This window comes from Equus quagga, chromosome 12 (genome assembly GCF_021613505.1).
Source record: "Equus quagga isolate Etosha38 chromosome 12, UCLA_HA_Equagga_1.0, whole genome shotgun sequence".
In the NCBI taxonomy this organism is placed as follows: domain Eukaryota; kingdom Metazoa; phylum Chordata; class Mammalia; order Perissodactyla; family Equidae; genus Equus; species Equus quagga.
Window position 1 is genome coordinate 105187260 of NC_060278.1, and position 22418 is coordinate 105209677.

At 43.9% G+C, this 22418-nt stretch overlaps 2 protein-coding genes across 5 annotated transcripts in view; one reads left to right on the plus strand and one right to left on the minus strand.

Moving 5' to 3' along the window:
* The window catches only part of LOC124248590 (beta-1,3-galactosyl-O-glycosyl-glycoprotein beta-1,6-N-acetylglucosaminyltransferase 7-like), a 24292-nt gene extending 3401 nt beyond the window's left edge, over positions 1–20891 (minus strand). The window contains exons 1-4 of one of the 2 annotated variants that reach the window (XM_046678822.1): positions 20804–20891; positions 15235–16263; positions 14137–14232; positions 1569–1633 (exon numbers count right to left, since the gene is read on the minus strand). In XM_046678822.1, coding sequence (XP_046534778.1) covers positions 1614–1633; positions 14137–14232; positions 15235–16204 — 1086 coding nt within the window. In that variant the 5' untranslated portion in view covers positions 16205–16263; positions 20804–20891 and the 3' untranslated portion in view covers positions 1569–1613. Of the gene's footprint in view, positions 1–1568; positions 1634–9146; positions 11125–14136; positions 14233–15234; positions 16264–20803 lie in introns of those variants that run through there. The other variant, XM_046678821.1, reaches the window with a different exon arrangement.
* The window catches only part of RTF2 (replication termination factor 2), a 39524-nt gene that overhangs the window by 9028 nt on the left and 8078 nt on the right, over positions 1–22418 (plus strand). For 2 of the 3 annotated variants that reach the window (XM_046678826.1, XM_046678823.1), the window contains one exon: positions 2439–2517. In XM_046678826.1, coding sequence (XP_046534782.1) covers positions 2439–2517 — 79 coding nt within the window. Of the gene's footprint in view, positions 1–2438; positions 2518–20714; positions 21096–22418 lie in introns of those variants that run through there. The other variant, XM_046678825.1, reaches the window with a different exon arrangement.

The following is a 22418-nucleotide window of genomic DNA, read 5'->3' on the forward strand; positions in this document are numbered from 1 at the left end:
GGGTGTGCACATACTATTTTGAGATGAAAGTCATAACATAAAACTAAGCATTTTAAAGTGTACATTTCAGTGGTTTTTAGTACTCACAAGGTTGTGCAATCACCACCTCCATCCAGTTCCAAAATACTTTCCTCACCCCACAAGAAAACCGCCTACCCATTCTCCCCTTCCCCCAACCCCTGGTGACCACTGGTCTGCTTTCTGTCTCTATGGATTTACCTATTCCAGATATTTCCTATGAATAGAATCACTGTATGTGACCTTTTGTGTCTGACTTCCTGCTTCTTTTTAAGAAAACCATAGTTTATCGCAAAAGAGGAACTTAGTAGAAACTGAACTCTGGGGTCTTGAGCAGGGGTTACCTGTAGCCTCTTGCTGTGACATGGCTTCTCCTAGTGTTTTCCCGTTCATTTTCTGGTTAGTCTCTTCCCCTTTTTCTCTTCCCAGTTAAGTGAGTTTTGCCTGTTTTGGCTTTGACCTCCTGCTATTAATAGGGCCTCTGCAGGGCCGACCTGGTGGCGCAGCCGTTAAGTGCGCACGTTCCACTTCGGCGGCCTGGGGTTCGCTGGTTTGGATCCTGGGTGCAGACATGGCACCACTTGGCAAGCCATGCTGTGGCAGGCATCCCACATATAAGGTGGAGGAAGATGGGCACGGATGTTAGCTCAGGGCCAGTCTTCCTCAGCAAAAAGAGGCAGATTGGCAGCAGATGTTAGCTCAGGGCTGATCTGCCTCAAGAAAAAAAAAAAATAGGGCCTCTGCACTAGAAAATTGATTTGGAGGTTAGTTTGTATATTTAGTAAAGTTTGTATGATAAAGATTTAAATTTATCGAAAAATAGAAATAAATCACTAGTATAATAAAAACACTGGGCCTTTGTTTAAAGAAAAACAGTTTTCTAAATTCTAATAATTAGTAAGCATCAGTAAAAGAGAAATCTTTTTTGATCCTAAACAACATTTAATGAATTTAGGACAATGTTGTTAATTGGATTTTTGTTAGGGCAATTTGTATCCATTATACTCCCGGGGAAACTGGAGAAAATATCTATTGTGGTGTTTTTATAGGAATACATAAAGTAAAACTGTGAAAGTGCTTTTTGCCCTTTTCCCCCAGTCCTGTCCTCTGGTGGTAGCATTATTAGTTGTTTGGTGTTGAATGCTCCCCCCACCCCCACACACACACACCGGCACACACACCACACTCCCCTCCACCTCTGCAAAGAGAAATATAAAATGCGCATCTTCCCACAGTTGTGGGATCGTGTTATACATATTTTGAAACCTCTTTTTTTCCTACTTCTTTGTCTAATTTGAACATGTTTTCATGACCTTATATACAGATTTACCTTATTGTTTCTAGTAGCTGTACATAATTTGTTTACCCATTCCCCTATTGGTGAACATTTAGGTGATTTCCCCTTTTTCCTTGTTACGGACAGCGCTGTACTCCACAGCTTCATAAGTGTTTGCGGGTTTGCGGACTTGGGGGCATGTTTCTATAGAGGAATTCTGAAAGTGATGCTTTGCTTGATACCGCCAGGTTGTCCCCCCCCGTGTTGTACTCACCCACCAACAGATGGGCCTGTTTCCTTAGTTTCCAACTGGGTTCTTCTAGGCTCTTTCATTATTGCCTGATAGGGAAAGCATTACATGTCATTGTTTTGAAATGCATTTCTTTAATTAACAGTTGAGGTTACACATCTTTTATATATTTTGGCCATTTGTATTTCTTTTGTGAACTCTATGTTAATGTCCTTTGCCCATTTTTCTATTTAATGTTTATTATTGCTTTTCTTTTTTTTAAAGATTGGCCCTGAGCTAACATCTGTTGCCAATCTTTTTTTTCTTTCTTTCTTCTCCTTAAAGCCTCCCAGTACATAGTTGTATATTTTAGTTCTGGGTCCTTCTTATTGTGGCATGGGGACACCCCATCAGCTTGGCTTGATGAGCGGTGCTCGGTCCACGCCCAGGATCTGAACCGGTGAAACCCTGGGCTGCTGAAGTGGAGCTCGAGCACTTAAGCACTGGGCCCTGGGGCCAGCCCCATTATTGCTTTTTAACACCTCTTTGAATACTCATAAACTCTTAATCTCGTATGTATTTAAAATATCTTCTCCCTGAGTTCCTATTCTGTCCTTGACTTTTTGTTTGTAGCGTTTCTTTTTTAATGTATCTATTTTTATTTATAGGACAGATCTTATTCGAAAGGATTATTGCAAGGGGGTAGGAATGGGACTATGGCCTATGTTGGTGGTTTTAATGTCAATATATATATTTATTTTGGACATACTGATTTTTTTTGTAATGGCCTCAATGGCCCATTTGTCTCTTTGTGGTTCTTGGCCTTTGTGTAAATTGAACAAATGTTCATTGATAATCTGGGTAACAGTTTAAAAATTGTTATTTGTCCTTCTCCATAATTGCTCATTTCTCCAGGTTTTGCTTCCTGCGGTGCTGTGGTTGCGTGTTTTCTGAACGAGCCTTGAGAGAGATAAAAGCGGAAGTTTGTCACACAGTGAGTTGTTTACACGTGTCGTGTGTTCCTTCTCAGTAAGTGAGGAGATCAGATGGTTTAGTGTCCTTCCCTCCACGTGTCATTTCAACATCTTTCAATTCTTTCTGAAACACGGATCTAATTAGTAGTTTCTCTGTTTAAAACCCTCCTACAGCTCGTCACCACTGGAAGTACAGGCTCAAACTACCTCTTGTGACATGTCCCCGCCTGTCCAGCTCACCCCCAGCTGGGGCCGCTCCCCTGACCTGCCAGCCTGGAGGGCTCCTGCTCCCTGTGAACTTAGTTGCAGAGTGATCGCTTCCCTGTGCCTGTTCCTCTCCCCTGACCTGCCAGCCTGGAGGGCTCCTGCTCCCTGTGAACCTTGGTTCCAGAGGGCTCACTTCCCTGTGAACCTTGGCTGCTAAACCTCTTCCCTGTTCCCTGAGCACCTTGTTATCCCATGCATCTCGGCAGAATGTAATTGGTATTTGTATGTTGGTTTCCCCACTGGACTGTGAGAGGTTTTTTCCTTCTTTTTTTTATAAGACTTTATTTTTTTAGAGAAGTTTTATGTTCACAGCAAAATTAAGAGGAAAGTACAGAGATTGCCCATCTACTTCTGCCCTACACGTGCACAGCCTCCCCCATTATCAACACCCCCACGGAGTGGTATATTTGTTAGAATTGGTGAACCTACGGTGAGACGTCATCATCATCATCCAAATGTCTAGTTTACTTCAGAGTTCACTCTTGGTGTTGTATGTTCCGTGGGTTTGGACAAATATACGATGACAGTTATCCATCCTATGGTATCTTACAGAGTATTTTCACTACCCTAAAAATCCTCTGTGTCCCACCTGTGAGTTTTTGAGCACAGGGAGCAAGGCTTGTCCATCTCATACCTCCAGGGCTTATTCTCTCCAGGGCATGTCATCTGTCCTCAGTAAATACACGAGTGAACAGATAACTTAATGTAAGAGCTCACCTGCTCAGCTCACATGCAGGAAATACTGATGACTTGGCTTTCGCAGTGTTGTTGCTGTAGCCCAGAATGTTTGTGTCTTTGGTGTTCTGCTGGCCCACAGAAAGCCTGGCATTTAGTTAAATGTCATGGATGCCAACAACTCCTGTCTGTATTTTCACCCATATTAACTCTGCTTGAATTTCATTAGGCCTCCCTGTACTGTTTCTCCCTGTTGTAAATTATTCTTTCATTCACCAGCCTTCACTGAATGACTGTTATGAGCCAGCCCCTGTCCTAGGCACTGTATGGTGGGATATCATGGCGGATGAGATTGATACAGCCCCTGCCTTCATGGAACTCACGTTCCGGTTGGAGAAATAGACAATAACTGAGCAAGGCACTATCGATTGTGACAAGTGCTAGGAAAGAAACGAGAGGATGATGGACCGGGGGGCAGAGAGACTGCCTTGGTGGTGGTCAGCCAAGGTGCCTCTGGAAGTTTGAGCCAAGACCTAAAGGGTGCAAAGGAGCCAGCTAAGCAGGGCTTGAGCAAAACCTCCGAAGTGACAGAGGACTTTGCTAGTTCAAGGAGCAGAAAGTGTGCTGGAGGATGGAGACAGGAGAGGAGAAGTAGATGAGATTGAAGGGTTAGGCAAGGGTCACCTCCTGTAGGGCCCAGGTGGCCACACTGGGGCTTGTAGATTTTATTATAATAGTAGTGGGAAGCCCGAAGGCAGCTTTAAGCTGGGCAGGATGTACTTTAGTTTCTCTGTAAAAGAAGCCAGACATGAAGCCCAACTGGGTGAATCCGTTTGTTTGGGACTCAGAGATAGGCAAAAGGCCATTGGTGGTGAAGAAGTCAGTAAGGAGCATGGAGTTGTTTCCAGCTCGGGGGGATTATGAATAAAGCCATCATAGAATTTGGAATCTGTCTCATTAAGCTTTTACAGAATTCAGCGAATGCATTCAGGAATTGATTTGTGTCATGTATTCACCAGTATTTCTTACATCCTGTGTTAAAGATGATGTTATAGGTGTTCCAAGGAAAACAGAATGTAGATGACACAGTCCGTGCACTCAAGGAGACTGCAGTCCTGCCAAAATCATGTTACATAGAAACCATATTCCACTTTGTTTTCTGAGGCCGGGTCCCAGGTGCATGGTAAAGATGTTATTGGAGTTCAGGAGCTGGAGAACTTTCTTTTGACTGTCCTGGTGAGAAGTGGCTTCATAAAGGAGCCTCGAAGGCAGAGCATGATTCTCATCAGTCAGCCTTTCCCAGAGATTGGGACACGACTGCTTGGTGGTGGGGGTGCTGATGTGGGGTGGTCCATGGACAGGACACCAACATCTCTACAAGACACCAGACAGCAAGATAGTCACTCCTGCTTTGGCTTTCCTTCAGACCGGCTGCCTGCCTTGAGGAGAAAGTCTCCATTTGGCCCTAGTAAAGCTTTATAACACCTCTCTGACACTCACTGAGCTGCTAAAAGAGAGTGAACCTTACACGCAGAGTTTAGCAAGACTGTTTTGTGTTCTCTGTATTTTTATGGTTACTTTATAGCAATGGTTCCTGTTTTTATATTTATGGTAGGAATATAAAGTTAACTTTGAGAGTAAATTTAAGTAGAAACAATATGTAGATTTAAAGAAAAATATTAAGATACTGACTACAGTTGGCTGGAGAATGCCTGAAGTTTGTGAGACAGTTGTAAATGATGGCGTGTGTTGTGGGGGAGGGGAGCAGGTGGAAGAGGTGGAGGATGTTGAGAAGAGGAGGAGGAGGAGCGGCAGCAGCATTCGGGGGAGGAGGCACGCAGGCAGTCTACGGAGATGGGAGCGCAAGGTGCGTCTGACTGTGTGGCGGAAACTTCGAGTGCCCAGCCAAGGAGCAGGTCCAGGTGGGAGTGCAGTAGGGAGCCATTGATGCCTTTGCAACAGCAGAGTGCTTTGGGAGCATAAATGTGTGGACCTGTGCAAGATGACAGAGACTGAACAAGATCAAGACTTTGACAGCAGGTGCGGCAAAGGAGCCTATACGAAAAGCTTTGGGAAGGAGAGGGACCTCAGTTGGCATGGGATTCCTACGAGCGAGAAAGGAACTTTGCACAAGTACTCTGTATTCAGATGTGTGTGTGTTTTAAGACACAATATAGAAGATGTTGTTTAAGTGTCACACACATTTTTAAGTATGCTCAGGCAGTCTGCTTGAAAGAATATAAATATAAGAAGGCGGGACGTGAAGCTGAAATTTATTGCGGAAGCCAGCTGACCTAAATCCGTGGTTCCCAGACCAGGCTGCGCTTTAGAATCACCACGGTGGCTCAAGTTCCCGTTCCACATCTCAGACCCACTCGATCAACATCTTCAGGGTTGGTGTAAAGCCCTGTGGACTTCTACTTGTATTTAAGAGTTCCTAGAATTGTTCTGATGGGCAGCCAGATTCGGGGGACTCATGATCTAAAGCAATCAGACTTTTTTTCCTTCTACCCATAATGGTAACCGTCTCTTAGGTTGGCGTGCAATTGTCCTTTGCATAGGCTCACGTCAGACATCCATGGTAGTAACCAGGTTGACACACTTGCAGCAAAACAGGGCTGTCTGCACAGAGCTTTACGGAGAAGTTGATTTTATTTCATGGAATGCAACGTTGCAAGAGAGTTCTAGAATCATTTTGTTGGTGCTTGGGAAATCTTACTGAGCACTAGTGAACTTTTGAAAGTCTGTGCCTTGAAGGGAAGGAGGCAGGAGGAAAGGGGAACTGTCTGCATTGGGCGGGGTTGAACAAGTTGAAGCAGACACCAGGTGAGGACCAGAAGCGCTGGCTCCTCCCTCTCCTGATGGTGGCTGCCGTGGCTCTCGAGACCTGCAGTCAAGACAGGACACTGGCTGTCATTCAGGAATAACTCCGGGAGAAAATTTTCTTCAAATAAATCTGTTGCCAGAAGAGCAAGATAATGAGCACTTGTCACTACTATAATCTACATAAAAATTGCCTTTGCATAGCTAGGGTCACTACTCTATGTATTCGTCTGCTAGGGCTGCCATAACAAGGTACGACAAACTGGGGGACTTAGACATTTATTGTCTCACAGTTCTGGAGGCCGGAAGTTTGAAATCGCAGCATCGGCAGGGTTGGTTTCTTCTGAGGGCTGTGAAGGAAGGATCTCTCCAGCCCTCTTTCCAGGACTTGCAGACGGCCTTCTTTTCCCTGTGTCTCTTCACATCGTCCTGCCTCCATGGCGTCTGTCTCTGTGCCCAAATTTCCCCTTTTCGTAAGGACACCAGTCATACTGGATTAGGGCCCACCCTAGTGACCACGTCTTAACTAATTACATCTGCAGAGACCTGATTTCCAAAGAAGGTCCCAATCTGACGTACTGGGAGCTAGGACTTCAGCATATGAATTTGGTGGGGGAGGGGAGCACAATTCAACTGATGACGCTATACGCTTTAGAAAATCATGGAGCATGGGACAGTGGCGCACTTGAGTAGGAGTCATTTATTCATTCGTTCATGCAACCGATATTGAGGGCCTGGTGTGTGTCAGTTTTGGCTCTCACACCAGCACTGGTTTGGGAATATCGCTTCACCCCTCTGGGCTTTAGATTCTAATATGTAAAATGAGGGAATTATAGTGAATTCCTGGATGCTTTCCTTTTAAATCCAAGATTCCAAACGGTAACATTTTTAAATGAGGAAATAAATGACAAATTTGTGTACTGTTATCAGGAGTCGAACTCATACTTCTAATTTAAAGTCTCTAAAGCCTGGTAGTACTAAGTGTATCAATCATGGTTGGCCAAGTGCTGTAACAAGCAGCCCCCAAATTCCAGTGGCTAATACAGTGCAAGTTCCTGGCTGGGCAACTTCCTTCCAAGGAAAGTTCAAGGACTCAGGTTCCTGCTGTCTTGTCGCTCTGACCTCTTCTGGTTTTTGGAGTATTCTCCATTCAGTTGACTGATAGGAGCAGAGAGGGGAGTATCTAGCGTGTGATGTTTTTATGGGCCAGGCCTGGACGTGCTGTCCATCACTCTGCTCACATTCCATTGGCTGGAACTCAGTATGTGACCACACCTAACTGCAAGGAAGCCTGGGAAATGTAGTCTAGCTGGATGCCCAGGAAGAAGAGGTGAATACCACCCATTTCTGCCAAACTACCAAAAGGAAGAAAGATGGTGCAGTTTCAGGAACTGTAGTGTATCATGAAAATGTGAACGAAGTGAGATAAAGCTACAGGGTCAAAGTCTAAAACAAACATTTTCATTTTTTAGGTAATGTCTGAAATTTAGAGAAACCAATGTCATGAGAACAATGTCAGGAACCTCAGTGATTCTTAGGGTGCACATTTTCTCTACTTGTCACTCTAGTTCCGGCTGCATTTGGCCTGTCAGTTCACTAGAAGAGACTCGGGGGTTCGAAATTCCTCTGGTTCTGGACTCTGAAACATGGCGTACACCCTGGATTTCAGTAAACAGGGTCCAAAGAGATGTAGTTGCTAGGTTTTTTTGTTTTCACTATAAACAAATCACTAGCCAAAAAATTAATTGTATGCCCTACTGTGTTCTTTCCTTCTTGCAATAAGAAGACAGACATTAGAGTAATTACAGGTTGCAAAGTAAACGATGTGCTTGTTAGTCACAGTGTGTCTCATGGGCCTGCAATATCGGCATCACCTGGCGGGTTTTTGTTTTCTTTTTTTAAGAAATGCAGATTCCCAGGCCCCTCCCCCGACCCAGGAATCAGAATCTGCATTTTAACAAGATCCCCGGGGGATTTATCTGCATAATCGAGTTTGAGAGCCACTGATCTAGATATTAGAAGTATGATCGGTGGCATGTGACTTGCTGGCTTGCCAGCTTCATTTATTTAGGCTTTGTGATTATTCATTATTTAGGCTGAGTGGGGTCTGTGAATGTTTTAAAATCAGAAGTAAAACAAAAATTCACACTCATAGTGGGTGTTTTTTGTTTTTTTCATGGAGGGGTGGAGTAGAAGGGCAGAAAATAAGTTAGGGAAGGGAGGGGGGTATCTTCAGAAGTGGCCAGCGAATTCTGATTTTCAGGCCCTGGCCTCCTTCAGGTTATTATTTAGCTTTCTGCCATCTTTATGTCTGTGAATATTAACCCTCAGGGAATTGCATAACATACGGCACAGGCAGCCTTAAACTTTTACATGAAAGAAAATCTAATAGAAAAATTGAACAGTAGACTCTACATGTTAGCAAGAAGTTTCTGTTCCCAAAGAATTAAAGAAATTATCTCAAGTCCCTATTAATATGTCGCCTTTAAGACGCGGTCCACGGCAGTGTATTTCAGACATTTTTTACATATGGTTTATTTTTGTTGTTTTACTTTACAAATGAGCACAGTGGAGGGGCTCAGAGCAGAGTGAGCAGCGGCTTCTTGTTGGTCCTGATGCTGCCCGAGGCTGCTGCTTTCTCCTGGCCTGTCCCATTCATGGCAGCTACCTGCCTCACAGCCTCCCCCGTCCCTGCCTCCCTGACACTCCACTAAAACCAGCCCGTACTTCCCAAATCCCTTGCTGCTCCACGCCACCATGCCTTTCAGTTACTTCTATTGTTTCTGTTTTATCTGTTAGTGAAAAGATTTGTTGAGGTAGCCTCTTCCGTTAGGACGTTTGAGCCTTTTGAGGGCAGGTGTACGTTTGAATTGGTCCTCCTTTGTGTGGGGTAAGGTGGTATAGTAAAGGCTTGCATGCTGGGGCCACACTGCCTGCCTGGGTCCAAATCCCAGCTCCACCTTCTTAGCCACGTGGTCCTGGGGCTGTCCCATCGTCACCCTGTGCCTCGGTTTCCTCATTGGTGAAAAGTGTCAGACATTATTCTAAGTGCTCGTCTTCATAGCAAACTATTAAGTAGACACTCTTATTAGGACCCTTTTCATGGTAATATGACTGTACTATGGATTGACATTGAAATGGAGTGAAGGCGGGCTTGTGTTTCAAGTAACATGAAAAGATTTAAGCTTCTTCCCTTTTTTTAATGGGGTTTGCACTTACTTGCTGGTGAGTTGTTATAAAATACAGGGGACACAGCCGTAGTGAATCAAGCTTTCTGAACCGCCAGTCCGAACGTGGCCAGTTAGCACCACCCCTGAGCACTGTCTGCCCATCAAAATGTGGAGAAAAGCAGTGCTGTCCTGGGGCTCGTGTGTTCTTCTCTTTGGCAGTCTTAACGTTTTCGGTGTGTGCTTTCCTTAGAATTACATATCTTTGAGGAAGAAATGTTGTTTAAACAAAGATGCTGATATTCTGTGGTTAGCGTAAGTTTGGTTTGTGGGATCTGCTTTCAAAGCCTCTTTTCCGTCTGATCAGCTTGATGCTTTTCAAGGGCTATTTTCATGGACTCGAAGGGGATTTGATTCCGTTTCTGTGTTTGGGAAGCTTCAGTTTACTGAGTTGTTACACTTTGCCTTTGAATTATACATTTATTTCTTTAGTGTCCTCTCCTGTGGTTCCTGCTTTTCCTTATTTTAGTTACTTTATCTTGTGCTATTTAATGGTCATACATTTTCAGTCTCGTGTGATGCCACAGACTCTTTTAGAGAAAGAGAATATTGTGTAAAGTCCTCAATGAAACAGCAAAGTCATGGACTTTTTACAGACCCGGACCTGTGAGTAGAGAGAATTAAGACCATTCATGCCTTTGACCCATGGTGTTCAGCATGGACCACCAGTCGCATGTGACTATTTCAATTTCAATTAGTGAAGAAAGTTTAAATTAACTAAAAGTTAAGATTCACTTAATTGGTTGCACTAGCCACATTTCCAGTGCCCCAAAGTCACGAGTGGTTGTGGTCGGTATTGACAGTACAGACGTGGAACATTGCCATCATCTCCGAAAGTGCTGCTAGACTGCGCTGCCCCTGCAGAGCTTCGCGCGGCCTTTTAAGAAGTTGTGTTTCAACTCCAGATTACTTTCACTTTGTGCAAAGGAAGTAAACTCTTTTGTGTTTTTCTAGGATTACCAGAACAAAGTTACATTGTTCCCAGCCACAGAGGACCGTTTTAGATAAGCATATTTTCATTTTCAGTGGGAGTCTTGTTCTTTGTTAAATTGCTTCAAAACAAGATGTGTTCTTATTCGAACTTGAGCCTGGATCTAAGTGTTTGGAGAATTTTGATTTTTAGCAACTTCTTACTGAAGCAGGCAGCCTTCCAGGTGGCTTTTCAGTATGTCACCAGCAGTACCTTGAGTTACTTTTTCTCTTGTGATTTCTCTCTCAAAGCTATAAAAGTGGCCTGTGATCAATAGCATAGTCTTGTCAATAGCATGTTTCTAAATGCGTATTAGGACTAATTTCTATCAAGGAATGATTTTCCCGTTTTTTCTTCTTTGGTTGAATGTTCTCTTATTGCAAGTCGGGGAACAGAATGATACCAACAAGAAAGCGGATGCTCTTTGTAACTTGCAGCTCAGCGGTTCAGTCTCGTATTAAAGTGACTCTCCTGTTGAAAATGCCAGTGTGCTTCCACGGGAACCTCTGCCTGCTGTAGGACTTTAAGTCTGTGCCATCTCTCCAAGCACGTCACCACAAGAGGGTCTGTTGAAGGGTCGACTTTGTTGGCAAACAAAGAAGGTGATTGAATGATCCACGGCAAGTCTCCTGGGCCATACACACAGCTCTCCTGGGCATAGTGGCCTGCAAAGAGAAACGCACACTTAGCTGCTGCTGCTGCTTCCTTGTCAGTTGACCTTCACGCACAGACGCAGCACCCTTCTCCTAAGGGGTCTGTGAGGCCTCTCTGCCTCGCGGGAGTTCACCTTAAATGTGATTTCCATGATTGCGTTGACCGGGCTTTTGTGATGAATTTTGAATTTGTGATGGGAGAGAAGTTCTCTGTCTTTCTGTTAGTGCTCTCTGAAATGTTTAAGGGCTCCTTTAGGTGAATACTGTGGAATTTTAGCCAGCCATGAGCATGAGGGAGATGCAGTAGCGCGCCCATGTGCCGGGTAAATCTGAATTCTGATAGCTTCGAAGTTCCATCAACTTTTAAGTGTTTTCCTTGGTTGTGGATCGTTCCTAAGTTTTGTGTTGGTTTTAGTAAGTCATTGCTTTCAGCTTTCCTTGGTTTTGCAGATGAGTGTTTGATACAGAGAGAAGTAGTTAAAATCGGAGGTATGGTTAGAATCCAGTGCTGACTGGATTCCCTCAAGAGGCACTCAGTAGCGCCTTGTATGTGCCTGGCACTGTGCCTGGCTCTTCCAACTCTCTCCCTCTTAATCCTCCCAGCAACACTGGGCGTGGTTTCCCTCATCGCCTGCAGTTTGCAGAGAAGCTCGCTCTCAGCTTGTGTGTGAGACCCGGCTCTCTCCCCAGGCCAGCCCAGTAATCCTCCTGCTAAAAGCCTATCTTAAGGAAATATTATGAAAAGGGGGTGGAACTGTGTGCACAAAAATGTCCGGTGTTGTTTGTAAAACTGAAAACAATCAGAAGGACCTTTCCCCTACTGAGCAGACGTTCTCTCGGAAGGGGCTAGAAGGGGCTCATGGTAAGCATTGTGTACGTGGCAGCTGTTACCAGAATGAAATCTTTTTAACTGACAGGCATTCTTGGTACCGTGTCATACAATAGAATTACATTTAACCAGTTGAAAAATATACGTATGGAGACAAGCAGTGTGAAAAAGGACGTGGTGAAAACAGAATCCGCTGCACCATCATAACTGGATAAATTTATATACATATGGATTTGAACCAAAAGGGACACAAACAAATGAAACATTTCAGAGCATTGTGTTAATGCTGTTTTAGTGATTAAAAATAAACGAACTCTTTGTGGCTGATAGTAATGGGATGGCTGTCACTCCGTGTGCAGAGCTGTGCCATAAGCTCGCCCAGTGCAGTGGCGCCAGGAGCTGTGCCTGCTTTGAGACCCAGCTCTGTCACTTCTTGTGCTACTTCCTGTGACTTTGGGAGCAACCTCACTTCTCTGAGCCTGGGGTTCCTCATCTGCCAAGTGTGACTAATAACAGTTTCCACCTGAGAATTGTCGTGATGCTTGACTGCAGGCCCAGAGCCAGGCTCCAGTTTGACGGCCTGGCCTGGGCCGGGGGCTGATTCTAAATGCTGGCCATGGCTGGCTGTGTTACCGCTTTACTGGGGCAACAGTTTGCACACTGAACCTCGAGATGGCAAGAACTTTCTGAAGTGTTTACTTTTAGGGAATGATGATTTTTAAGATTTAGAGTAACTCGGGTTTTTTGCAAACGTTATTGAAATATTGTTTGCCACTATAATAATTCTGAATCATTACTTTATTATTGATAGCAGCAACCCTTCATGACTTCCTATACTGTTTGTGCGCCTAAGGGAATTGTGTTTTCAGACAGAATCTGAGCCCCCTCCTATGAGCATTTATTGACTAGTCCCGTCAACCCTGGTGTGTAATGACAATGCACACCTGCTTTCCAAAGAAAGGCCAAGGTGGTTTGTTAGCGTCTTGTTTAACTGTTACCTTCTTACTATGTGACTGTCTCCCTAATTGAATCATATCTACCTTTTTAAGATACTAGAAAATTATTCTTGCCCTTCTGACCCAGTACCTGTCAGGAGGATGGCTGTGCACATGAACTATTTTGAACTATTCTGGTGTTGGATTTTACATTTTTTATTTGTCTACATCCTGTTTGTTTTAGGTGAGTCTTTTAAACAGCTCAAGGACTGGATGAACCTAGTTTATTTTGCATATCTAATCTGTATTCAAACGTGAGGACCATACCTAAACCCTTCACATAGGGTTTGCCCTAGTCTTCCTGCTTTCTCTGTCCACCACACTTTCCAGCCCCCTCCAGGTCAGGTACCCTCTGCTTTCCTTTCCGTGAATCCTCCTAGAGCATCCGCGCATCTCCCTGCTGGACTCGTGTGCTGTGAGTTGTTCGTCATCCATCTTTTTCTCCCAGATACTGTCTGCTCCTCTCCAGCAGCCATCTCCAAACTGCGGGTCGGGTGGGTGGGGAGAGCCAGCCCAGGAGCGTAGGCGTGAATAGCTCCCCAGGAGCCAAGTTCTAGCTCTTCGACCCCGTGGGCATTTTCCCCAAAACTGATGTGCCTGCGAACTCCTCTGCAGTCAGCCAGTTCTCTTCCAGACTTTTCACACAAGAGGGACACTGCTCTCCCCCACCCCAAATCTTGCTTTTGTGTATTGTCCTGGTAACTAAAACCTCTGGGACACCAGACAAAGGGGCAAAAAAATTCACAGTTCCTCAAGGAGAGTCTCCTGAGGGCAAAGCCAAAAGACCGTCCTTCAGCAGGAACTCCTGAGGAGCTGGGGCAGGTGCCTGTGTTGTTCAGTCGTCTCTGCTGACAGAGAGCCCCAGGGAGACACAGCTTGTTATTGGTAAATGTTTGACTTTGAGTTCTAGGAGCAGGTGGAAAAAACCAGCTAGCTTGTGTATTGTTATCTTAAAACTTTAAAAGTTGCAGCCCTTTTGTGTGTTTGCTTTGTGAAAATTTATTAACCCAAATACTTAAGATTTGTGCACTTTTCTGTCTGGATATTATAATTAAAAGTGTTTTAAAATGGGCAGCATGCTAATAGGATCATCACTAATTGCGGATTGCTTTAAACGTGGTGGTCAGTCTTCCCACCGTTGCCCAGGCAGCAGCTGTATAGGTTTTGTAATTTCAGGGCTTGTTTTGGTTTTGTTTTTACCTTTACATCCATCGTGAACATTTCCCTCCTCGCTTCTCCATTTAATGGCTCGAACGTTTCCTTCCCAGCCAGCGTTTGGTGTGGCACCCGGGGCATCTAAGGGAGAAAACAAAACAAGGAGACAGTGTGGAATCCAGCTGCTCAGTTCTTTTAGAACAAGTTCTTCTGCACTGTCATTTCCACTTCTTCTAGACACCGGAATCAGTGAGAAAGACGGAGGGCAAGTCCAGCCTCGTTTAAAATGTTTAGTTATCATCTGATGCTAGGCTCGGGGCGGGTGCTGTGTGCTCCCCTGGCACTGGCATTGGGGTCAAACAAGGTCTTACGTTCCATCTTTGTGCTTAGGTTTCGCTTTTCATCCCTCTCTCTGGCCCTGGGCACGCACTCAGTGTTTACAGGTGCTCTTCGCGATTGTACAGAGTTTCTTGGGATTGTGTTTTCTCTGCTAACAGCCCTCTGAGGTGACTTGAAAATAGGATTTTCAAAGGATATGAGAGATTATAAGAAGGTCCTGATGGATTTTTGCTAGCTTCATCATTCATACTGCCCCCTGGACTGATTAGCTGAGTTCTTAAGGCTTGAAGCCACCTTCCCTTTAGGAGCTGGTCAGCTTTATACAAAGGGAATAAGTCCACTTAAAGGAGGGCATCAGAGTTCCCTCTGCCTCTCAGAGAACCTATCTGAGGTATCATATTTGCCACCAAAAAAATGACTACTCTTAATATTTTCTATTCTTAAAGAGCCCCTAACACAATTCCTGGCACCAGTAGGTATCCAGTCATATTTAGTAAGTGAATGAGGAAATGAAGAACTTTCCCAAGATTTGTGCTCAGAATTTTCGAAAGGCTCTATTTGAGGAGAAGTGAAATTCTGGTATTTGTTTGGAGAGGGAAGAAAAGCAGCCAGGTTGGCTTGGGCACGTGGCACTGAGCAAGCGTCAGGCCCCTGGAATCAAATGCCGTCCTGCACTCCCCAATGGAACCTGGAGCTGTTCCCCAAGCCACGGCAAGACAGCTGAAGGAGAGACTGCAGTTAAGCATAAGCTTCTCCTGCTGCCACTCTGATCTGAACAGACGCGGTCTTGCTGGGTTGTCTTACCTTTCAGTCGGTTCAGAGTCACCCAGTAGTGTCGCTCTGGGCTGTGGATGTCTTTGGACCACTGAAGCATGTCTTTTGCACGGATGTCAGTCAGTGCAAACTCTACAAATTTCCTCGTTAGTACGTAGTAAGCGCTTCCAAAATAAATTGTTAAGTTACGGGGCGGTTCATGTTTGAATCTTTGATTGGGAGAGACATAGATACTTCCTTCAGGGGCGAGTTCGGGATGACTTTGACTTGTCTTGGATTTAGTGTTCGGTGGTTGGATTACTCCAGGAGTGATATTTTTATCATTCCATTTGCTCCTGATGTAGTGGATGATTTCTTTGTTGGTTTTGATTGGAAAGTCTTGTCCACCAAGATTAATGACGTAGTTCCATTGAAATTTGGAATGGACTAGATCTTTCATACAATTAATATCTGCCTTTAGTCTGGGAAAGCCAGTGTAAGCCACTTTCTCTGTCTTTGATGACATAAAAATATTTTCAAAACAATTAACCAGGGTTTGCACAGCAGTCTTGTACTTCTTTGGGGCCTTTTTATCGACATGAATACAGTAAACATTTTGAGGTACATAAATAGCTCTGAGAAGCCGCACGAACATAGCCAGCTCCTTATGAACAGTTATAATATATGCCAAGGAGAAACTGCCCTCTTCTGCAGACAGGGGTCTGGTTATGAAATGCAACTCCTGGGAAATCCTGGAGCAGTTTCGTGGTGTGTGTAAATGAGCAAGTATTTCAGCTCTGTGAGGGTTTTTACAAAATTTTGCAACTTGGGGGGCTGCCCCTTTCCCATCAAATAAAGCTGAACACAGTTCCTCTGGATAAAAGCCACACTCCACTACTGCTGGGTAGGTGGGTTCCTCCTCTGGTTCCTCAGGAGCTGGATTCCTTAAATAAAGAAAGATGAAGATGCAGATGGCCGTGCACATGAGAAGTCCCGGCCTCGTGACTCGCAGCTGGCTCATGTTTTGAGCTCCAGGCGCCTTCTTAGTCCCATGGTTTGAGATGTGTGCCTTTAAGCTTCCTGAAAGAACAACAGACAGAAGTTAGGGTGTGTAGCTCTTCCTCCCACCCCCTCAGCTTTATTGAGCATACGTATTTAAAGTGTGTAATTCGATCAGGTTTATATATGTACACACCGCTGAGACCATCACCACAGTCGCGATAGTTAGCGTTTCCCTTATCCTCGGAAGTTTTCCTGTGCCGCTTTTACTCCATCCTCCTTCCACCCTTGTCTCTGGGCAGTCGCTGATATGCTCTCTGTCACTATAGATTAGTTGGCACATTCTGTAGTTTTATCTAAGTGGAATGATTCATTATGTACTTTTTTGCCTGGCTTTCTTCACTTAGGATATTGATTTTGAGATTTCATCCACGTCACCAGTTATCACCTCTTTTTTCCTTTTTATTGCTGAGCAGTATTCCATCATATGGACATGCCACAATTTGTTGATCCGTTCACTACTGATGGACATTGAAGTTGTTCCCAGTTTGGGGATATCACAAGATGCTATAAGCGTTTGTGTACAAGTCTTTGTATGGACATTTTTTTTGTTTTTCTGGGGGTAAATACGTAAGAGTGAATTGGCTGGCTCATATATAGCTGTATGTTTAACTCTTAAGAAAGTGCTAAACTGGGACCGGCCCCATGGCTGAGTCATTAAGTTGGCGCACTCTGCCTCTGCAGCCCAGGGTTTCACCAGTTCAGATCCTGGGCATAGACATGGCACCACTCATCAAGCCGTACTGAGGCGGCGTCCCACATAGCAGAACTAGAACTAGAATATACAACTATGTGCTGGGGGCTTTGGGGAGAAGAAGAAGGAAAAGAAAAAAAGGTTGGCAACAGGTGTTAGCTCAGGGCCAATCTTGAAAAAAAAAAAAAAAAGAAACTGCCAAACCGTTTCCCAAAGTGGTTGTACCATCTTACACTCCTCCCAGCAGTAATGAGAGTTCCATTTACTCTATATCCTCACCAGCCTTTGGTGTGGTCAGATTTTTAAATTTTAACCATTCTAGTAGGTGTGTAGTGGTAATAATTCATTATGGTTTTACTTTGCGTTTCCCTGCTGGCTAATTACGTTAAGCATGTTTTCATGTGTTAATGCCCTTATTTTAGCAGATAAAAAAATCTCTAATACTTATTTTGGACATAGGTACTATCCTGTTCTGCATTATTCAGAGTTCATTTTATGCCATTATAATTGTATCATGTTATGAGAATAAATCTTTCCAGTAAAGGAGGCAACAAATCAAGAGAAATTTTGTGATCAAGTAATTCAGCTTGTTGAAGTGAGTTTATGAATTGTTTTCAGAGAAGGCTCCAGTGATTAAAAATAAGATATCTAATAAAATTATTCAATAACAATTTAGTTGCCTCTCTCAAGCTCTACAGAGATGCATAAGTAGGTGTAGCAGAAGCAAAAAGTGACCAAAGGCGTTTTACTTAATTCTCACTGTGTGCAAGGATCACCCTTTGGAATTTAGGGAAGAAAATTGATCAGGGAAAATTTTTGTCTATATTGTTAGTAATGATTTCTTTCTTGTGTATGAATCCTGACTCTTGGTTTCTGTAAAGAGTCTTATCATCGCCTGTTCCTACTTCCTATTTTTAAAAAGCCCATTTACTTCTGACCAGTGTTCTGTCTTAGATTTGACATTAGTCCCTTGCCTTTCAATGTCATTTTCACAAATGCTGTGTGGATGAAGCTTTAACCAGGCAGTATTTTAAGTTATCCCTGTGTTCTCAAACTTTGAGCTAGTAAAAACTATAAATGCTGATTCTGGATTTTTAAATGTATTTGTTTTCATTATATAGTTTCTTTTTGCCCATCATGCTTCAAAAGTAAAAAGCAGCCATTGCCCAAATATGCCACATTACAATGTTTTATGTTGGTTCAGTGAATGTTTGTTGATTGCTCCAAACTTAAAACATTATGGCATAATTTTAAAGACATTTTTATAAATTACATAATACTTTTTAAACACGAAACTGTCATAATTAACACCTTTCATATCTGGCCTCTAAAATAAACAAAATCTGTATCATGAAAACAGAAATGCAGTGGGAGGGAAATACCTTCTTATACTTTCTTCTGTATTATAGCCTTAGTATGGGAAGGAGCTTTTGGAGAAATTGGTTTTTCATCTTGGTTTTCATTTTTAAGCTTATGGTCAAAGTAAAACATTCTGGTCTCATCACAGAAATGTTAGCCCCACTTCACTGACAAATTACACCCCATGTAAACGTACCCTGTGGCGAGCCCAGGGGATTGGGTATTTTCAGTAGTTTATAATAATTAAATGAAGATGGGTCCCGTGTGTAGCGTGCTGTCCTTCGGGGTAATGCGTGGGCTGTTTTCCCTCCCTTGTCTAGAGGCAGGCTCGTGAGCTTGGCTGTGTGTTCATCAGCCGCCTTGCCGCCCCTGGTTCTCTTGGTGCATCTTCCTCCCGGCTCAGGGTCACTGTGCCTTCAGACACCGGTGCGCGCTAGAGTGCCGTGTTGAGTGAGAACTAGGGGCACCAGCACTTCAGCCTTATGGTCACTGTTTCTGTACAAGCTTCTCACGGTAGTCGAGCCAGCCTCATGCATGAAGCCTTGGGAGATTCCTCTGCTGTCGAGTGGAAATAGTTCTTGCTGTTGCTATAACGTAACATCTAGTGGGTAATGTGGCAATTCCCACAGGAAACGAGGGCCTGGCAGTTTTTCCTTTTTAAGTAGTGAAGAGCACCATTTTCAGTTTTGCAGACACTTCCTGGCCTCGATTCTTGGTGATTTGTTGTTGTTGTTTGGTTTCTATAACGTGAAGTCAACTTTTATAGTCATAATGAAAGTGTAATTATTAAACATGTGACTTTCTGTCATTAAATTAATTTCCAAGCAATGTAAGTGGCGTTTTCCAGGTGTGGGGAATATGCAGCTCATCAAATGTGCAGTGTGTCTTTCGTGGCCTGGGGATACTTCGTGACCTTGCAGTCCTCCGGCTCTGCCCCTTGGGTGGGCGGCATCATTCAGGGCTGTGCAGTGGGCAGTAGGAGCCAAGAGCTTCCGACAGTGAAGAATGTTCTGAGGATGATACGTGCAGTTGACTGAAGGCATGTGACATCTAAGAGATACTGTAGAATATCTTTCAGCAGAAAAAATTACTAAAGTTACAGGTGAGGATGGTGTTTGAATTTTTTTCCTTTTTGTGGTGCCAGAATCTATATAGTAACAAATGATTTCCAATTATAGTTCTCAGAGTGGAGTTATTTTACATTTTATGTTTTTGTGCAAGCATATAGTTCCAAAGCGTTTCAAAACACATTGCTGTCCTAATTGTTAGAGCCTGTGAGTATGTTTTTCTTCTTTTCTTCTTACTTCTTTATTTTTCTGCTCCCCCCCCCCCCCCCACAAGTCTTAACAGCCAGAAAGAAAAGCCAGCACTATGGGCTGGTATCGTGTGTTCCCCCGGACCCTTCGTGCAGGGCAGTCGTTGTGAATTTGTCGTGCTGGGTGGAATTTGTCATAAAGACTTTTGGGGGGAGTTGACATCCCGTATGAATGAGCTCTTTTTGCTGAATCTTTTATACTTTGTTTTTTTCGAAAAAAGGTGACTGCTGTGAGTAAACAGATAATGAATGGGCATCTTTAAAGATGAACTTAAAATATGTTGCCGTATATTCTAGAATATTACTGTTTAGAGCATTAACATCAGCTTAACCAGATTAAACAATTTATTCTCCGTTTTCCGGATTACGGATGAGGCGAGTGATAGTGCCTGCCTCACAGGGACACCGGGACAGGGTACAGGAGCCGATGGAGGTACTCAGGGCTTGAGTGGGTTTGGGGTGCTTAGTGCTCGCCAGCCCCCTGGAGTAGCGTGACCCCCAGACCATGAATGTCGGTGCTCTTTCCGTTTACTGTATGTTTGTCCTAAAAACTTCGCTATAGCTGTCCACAGCAGGGAACATTTTGTGTCATTATTTTTGTTGTCTCTGGGCTCAGAATGATGTCCAAAGCACCCGACAAGTCAACACAGTTTTTTCTTGAACTGTTTGAGCTTGTAGTATTACTTAGACTGATTTTGAATTCCACCACTGTCCAGTAGATGTCTTAATCACAACGTGTTTATTCCTAAGATGTGTATACATTTTTTCGGCCACTTTGATATGAAGAGGAAAACTTCGTTTTAGGCTATCTTCTCAAAATAACCACAACAAAATATACGTTTTTATTATTGGCGCAAAACGGGAACTAAGGATTTGCACGTGGCCTGGAGGCTGATTTAGTTTTTATCTCCCATGTGAGAAATGAACACATGTTGACATTTAAATTTAAAAATCCAATTGATCTCATCCTTGACAATATTCCACTTTTATTTTCTTTGGTTTAAACGAAAAATGTGGACTATTTTTGAGAGAAAAAGATGCCTGCTACATCTGCATTTTACAGTATTACTGATATGCCAATATTTCTATTTTAAAACCATACAGGAGGCAAAGGAAAACATATTTTACTTTAATAACAACACCTGCTCAGCCTGTGCCCTTCCTGAGCCCTGTGTGGCTGACGAAGCACTCACCGAAAGCTGCGCCTCATCTTCCGCGGGTGGGAGTCCAGTCTGCATCCCTGCCTGGTGGTGCTCCGCTTCCGTCAGCGGCTTGTCTCACAGTGGCTCCGGCTTACATCACGTGGACAGAGTTGCTTGGCAGGTTTTGTTACCCTTTCATCCCTGGAGGATTTTATTCTTGTTGATTCTGGCATGTAGATTGAAAACTGCTTGCTGCTTTTGCTTTTCTGAGTATTTCTTCAGGACTGAATCACTCCTTACACAACGAAACAAGACGACTGCAGAAAACACTTGGCCCAGATGACAGGCAGAACACAGTAGTTCTTGTATTCGGAAAGCTGGGTGAAATCCTGGCAGTCGTGGGTCACATTCTTTAAATGCTTTTAAACATAGGAGGCCAGATTGGGTTTTCTGATCCTTTTTCATCAGAGGGATAAATAAAAGTCATTTAAGAATCTTGTTTGCTTCCTAAGTAGCATTTCGAAAAACATGAGTGTCCTGCCTGGCTCTCCAGAGGACCTGATCTCAGGGATGCAGCCTGTGCCCTGCCTCTGTCGCCCTCGGGGGCCAGTCTGTGCCATAGCTTGTTGTGGAGGTGGAGTCTGTCCCACGGTTGCAGCTCTGCCCTTTCCTTCTTCTCCACCACTGGGTGCTTGTACTCTTAACCTCCTTCCTTCTTCTGCTTTCAGAGGTCCTCTCACTTGCTTGTCCTCTCCTTAGGCTTACCACAGACAGCTCTAGTGGGAAGAGTGAAGCCGGGAGCCGGGAGTCACACACATAGAGACTTACCATCCTTGCGTATATGTCCAGACACCTGAGCAGGGTACATAGTCAGATGAGTACGGATTTTCTTCACCTGCCCATGGGTGACTCAAGCTATCTGTTGCCCTTTTGCAGAAAAGTTGTTGCTGTTGCCATAGAAAGATTCCTTCCTTGGCAGATAGAACCGAGTCTCTTGCTGCTTAGGGGCTGCAGCATTGCTGTGTGTGATGTCTGTGCTGGTTATATAGAAACAGATTTGTGCGACCTTCCAGTGCTGAGACCCTGCGTATGTGTGTATGGAGATACTCAGAGACCCTGAGTTGAGGGACTAATTTTAGCTAGCAAGAATTAGGAAAGGAAGGTCTTTTTCTGTATGGAAAGGCCACTGTGTAGCTGTGGAGTCTTGCTGCAACTGTGACCCTTTCCTCTGAGTGCTTGCTTTAAAGACCATCCTGGGCGTCCTGCTGGCCTGGACCAGCAGGTCCGCGTGTAATGGCCCGTCCTGAAGGGGTCAGGACTGGTGCTGGATTTCACCTGTTCCCTCGCAGCCTTAACCTGGAAGGAGGAAGATTCTCCAAGCCAAAAGCAGAGGAAGAAACAACTGAGAAAGTATGGAGAGAGATGCCTACATAATTTTATACTTCCGGAGCTCACAGGAGAACACAGAATAACAACCAAGCATACTGGGAGAACCGTTGTAATAGATGGCCAAAGGGTTAATGGGCTCAATATATCAATACCTATGCAGATTGATTAAGATTTTTAACAATGAAAACCCTAACAAATAAAATGGACATATGGTATATACATGTAATTTAGAAAGGAGGCCCTGTGAGTGCAGTAGGGTTTATGTTTCTTAAAGCCC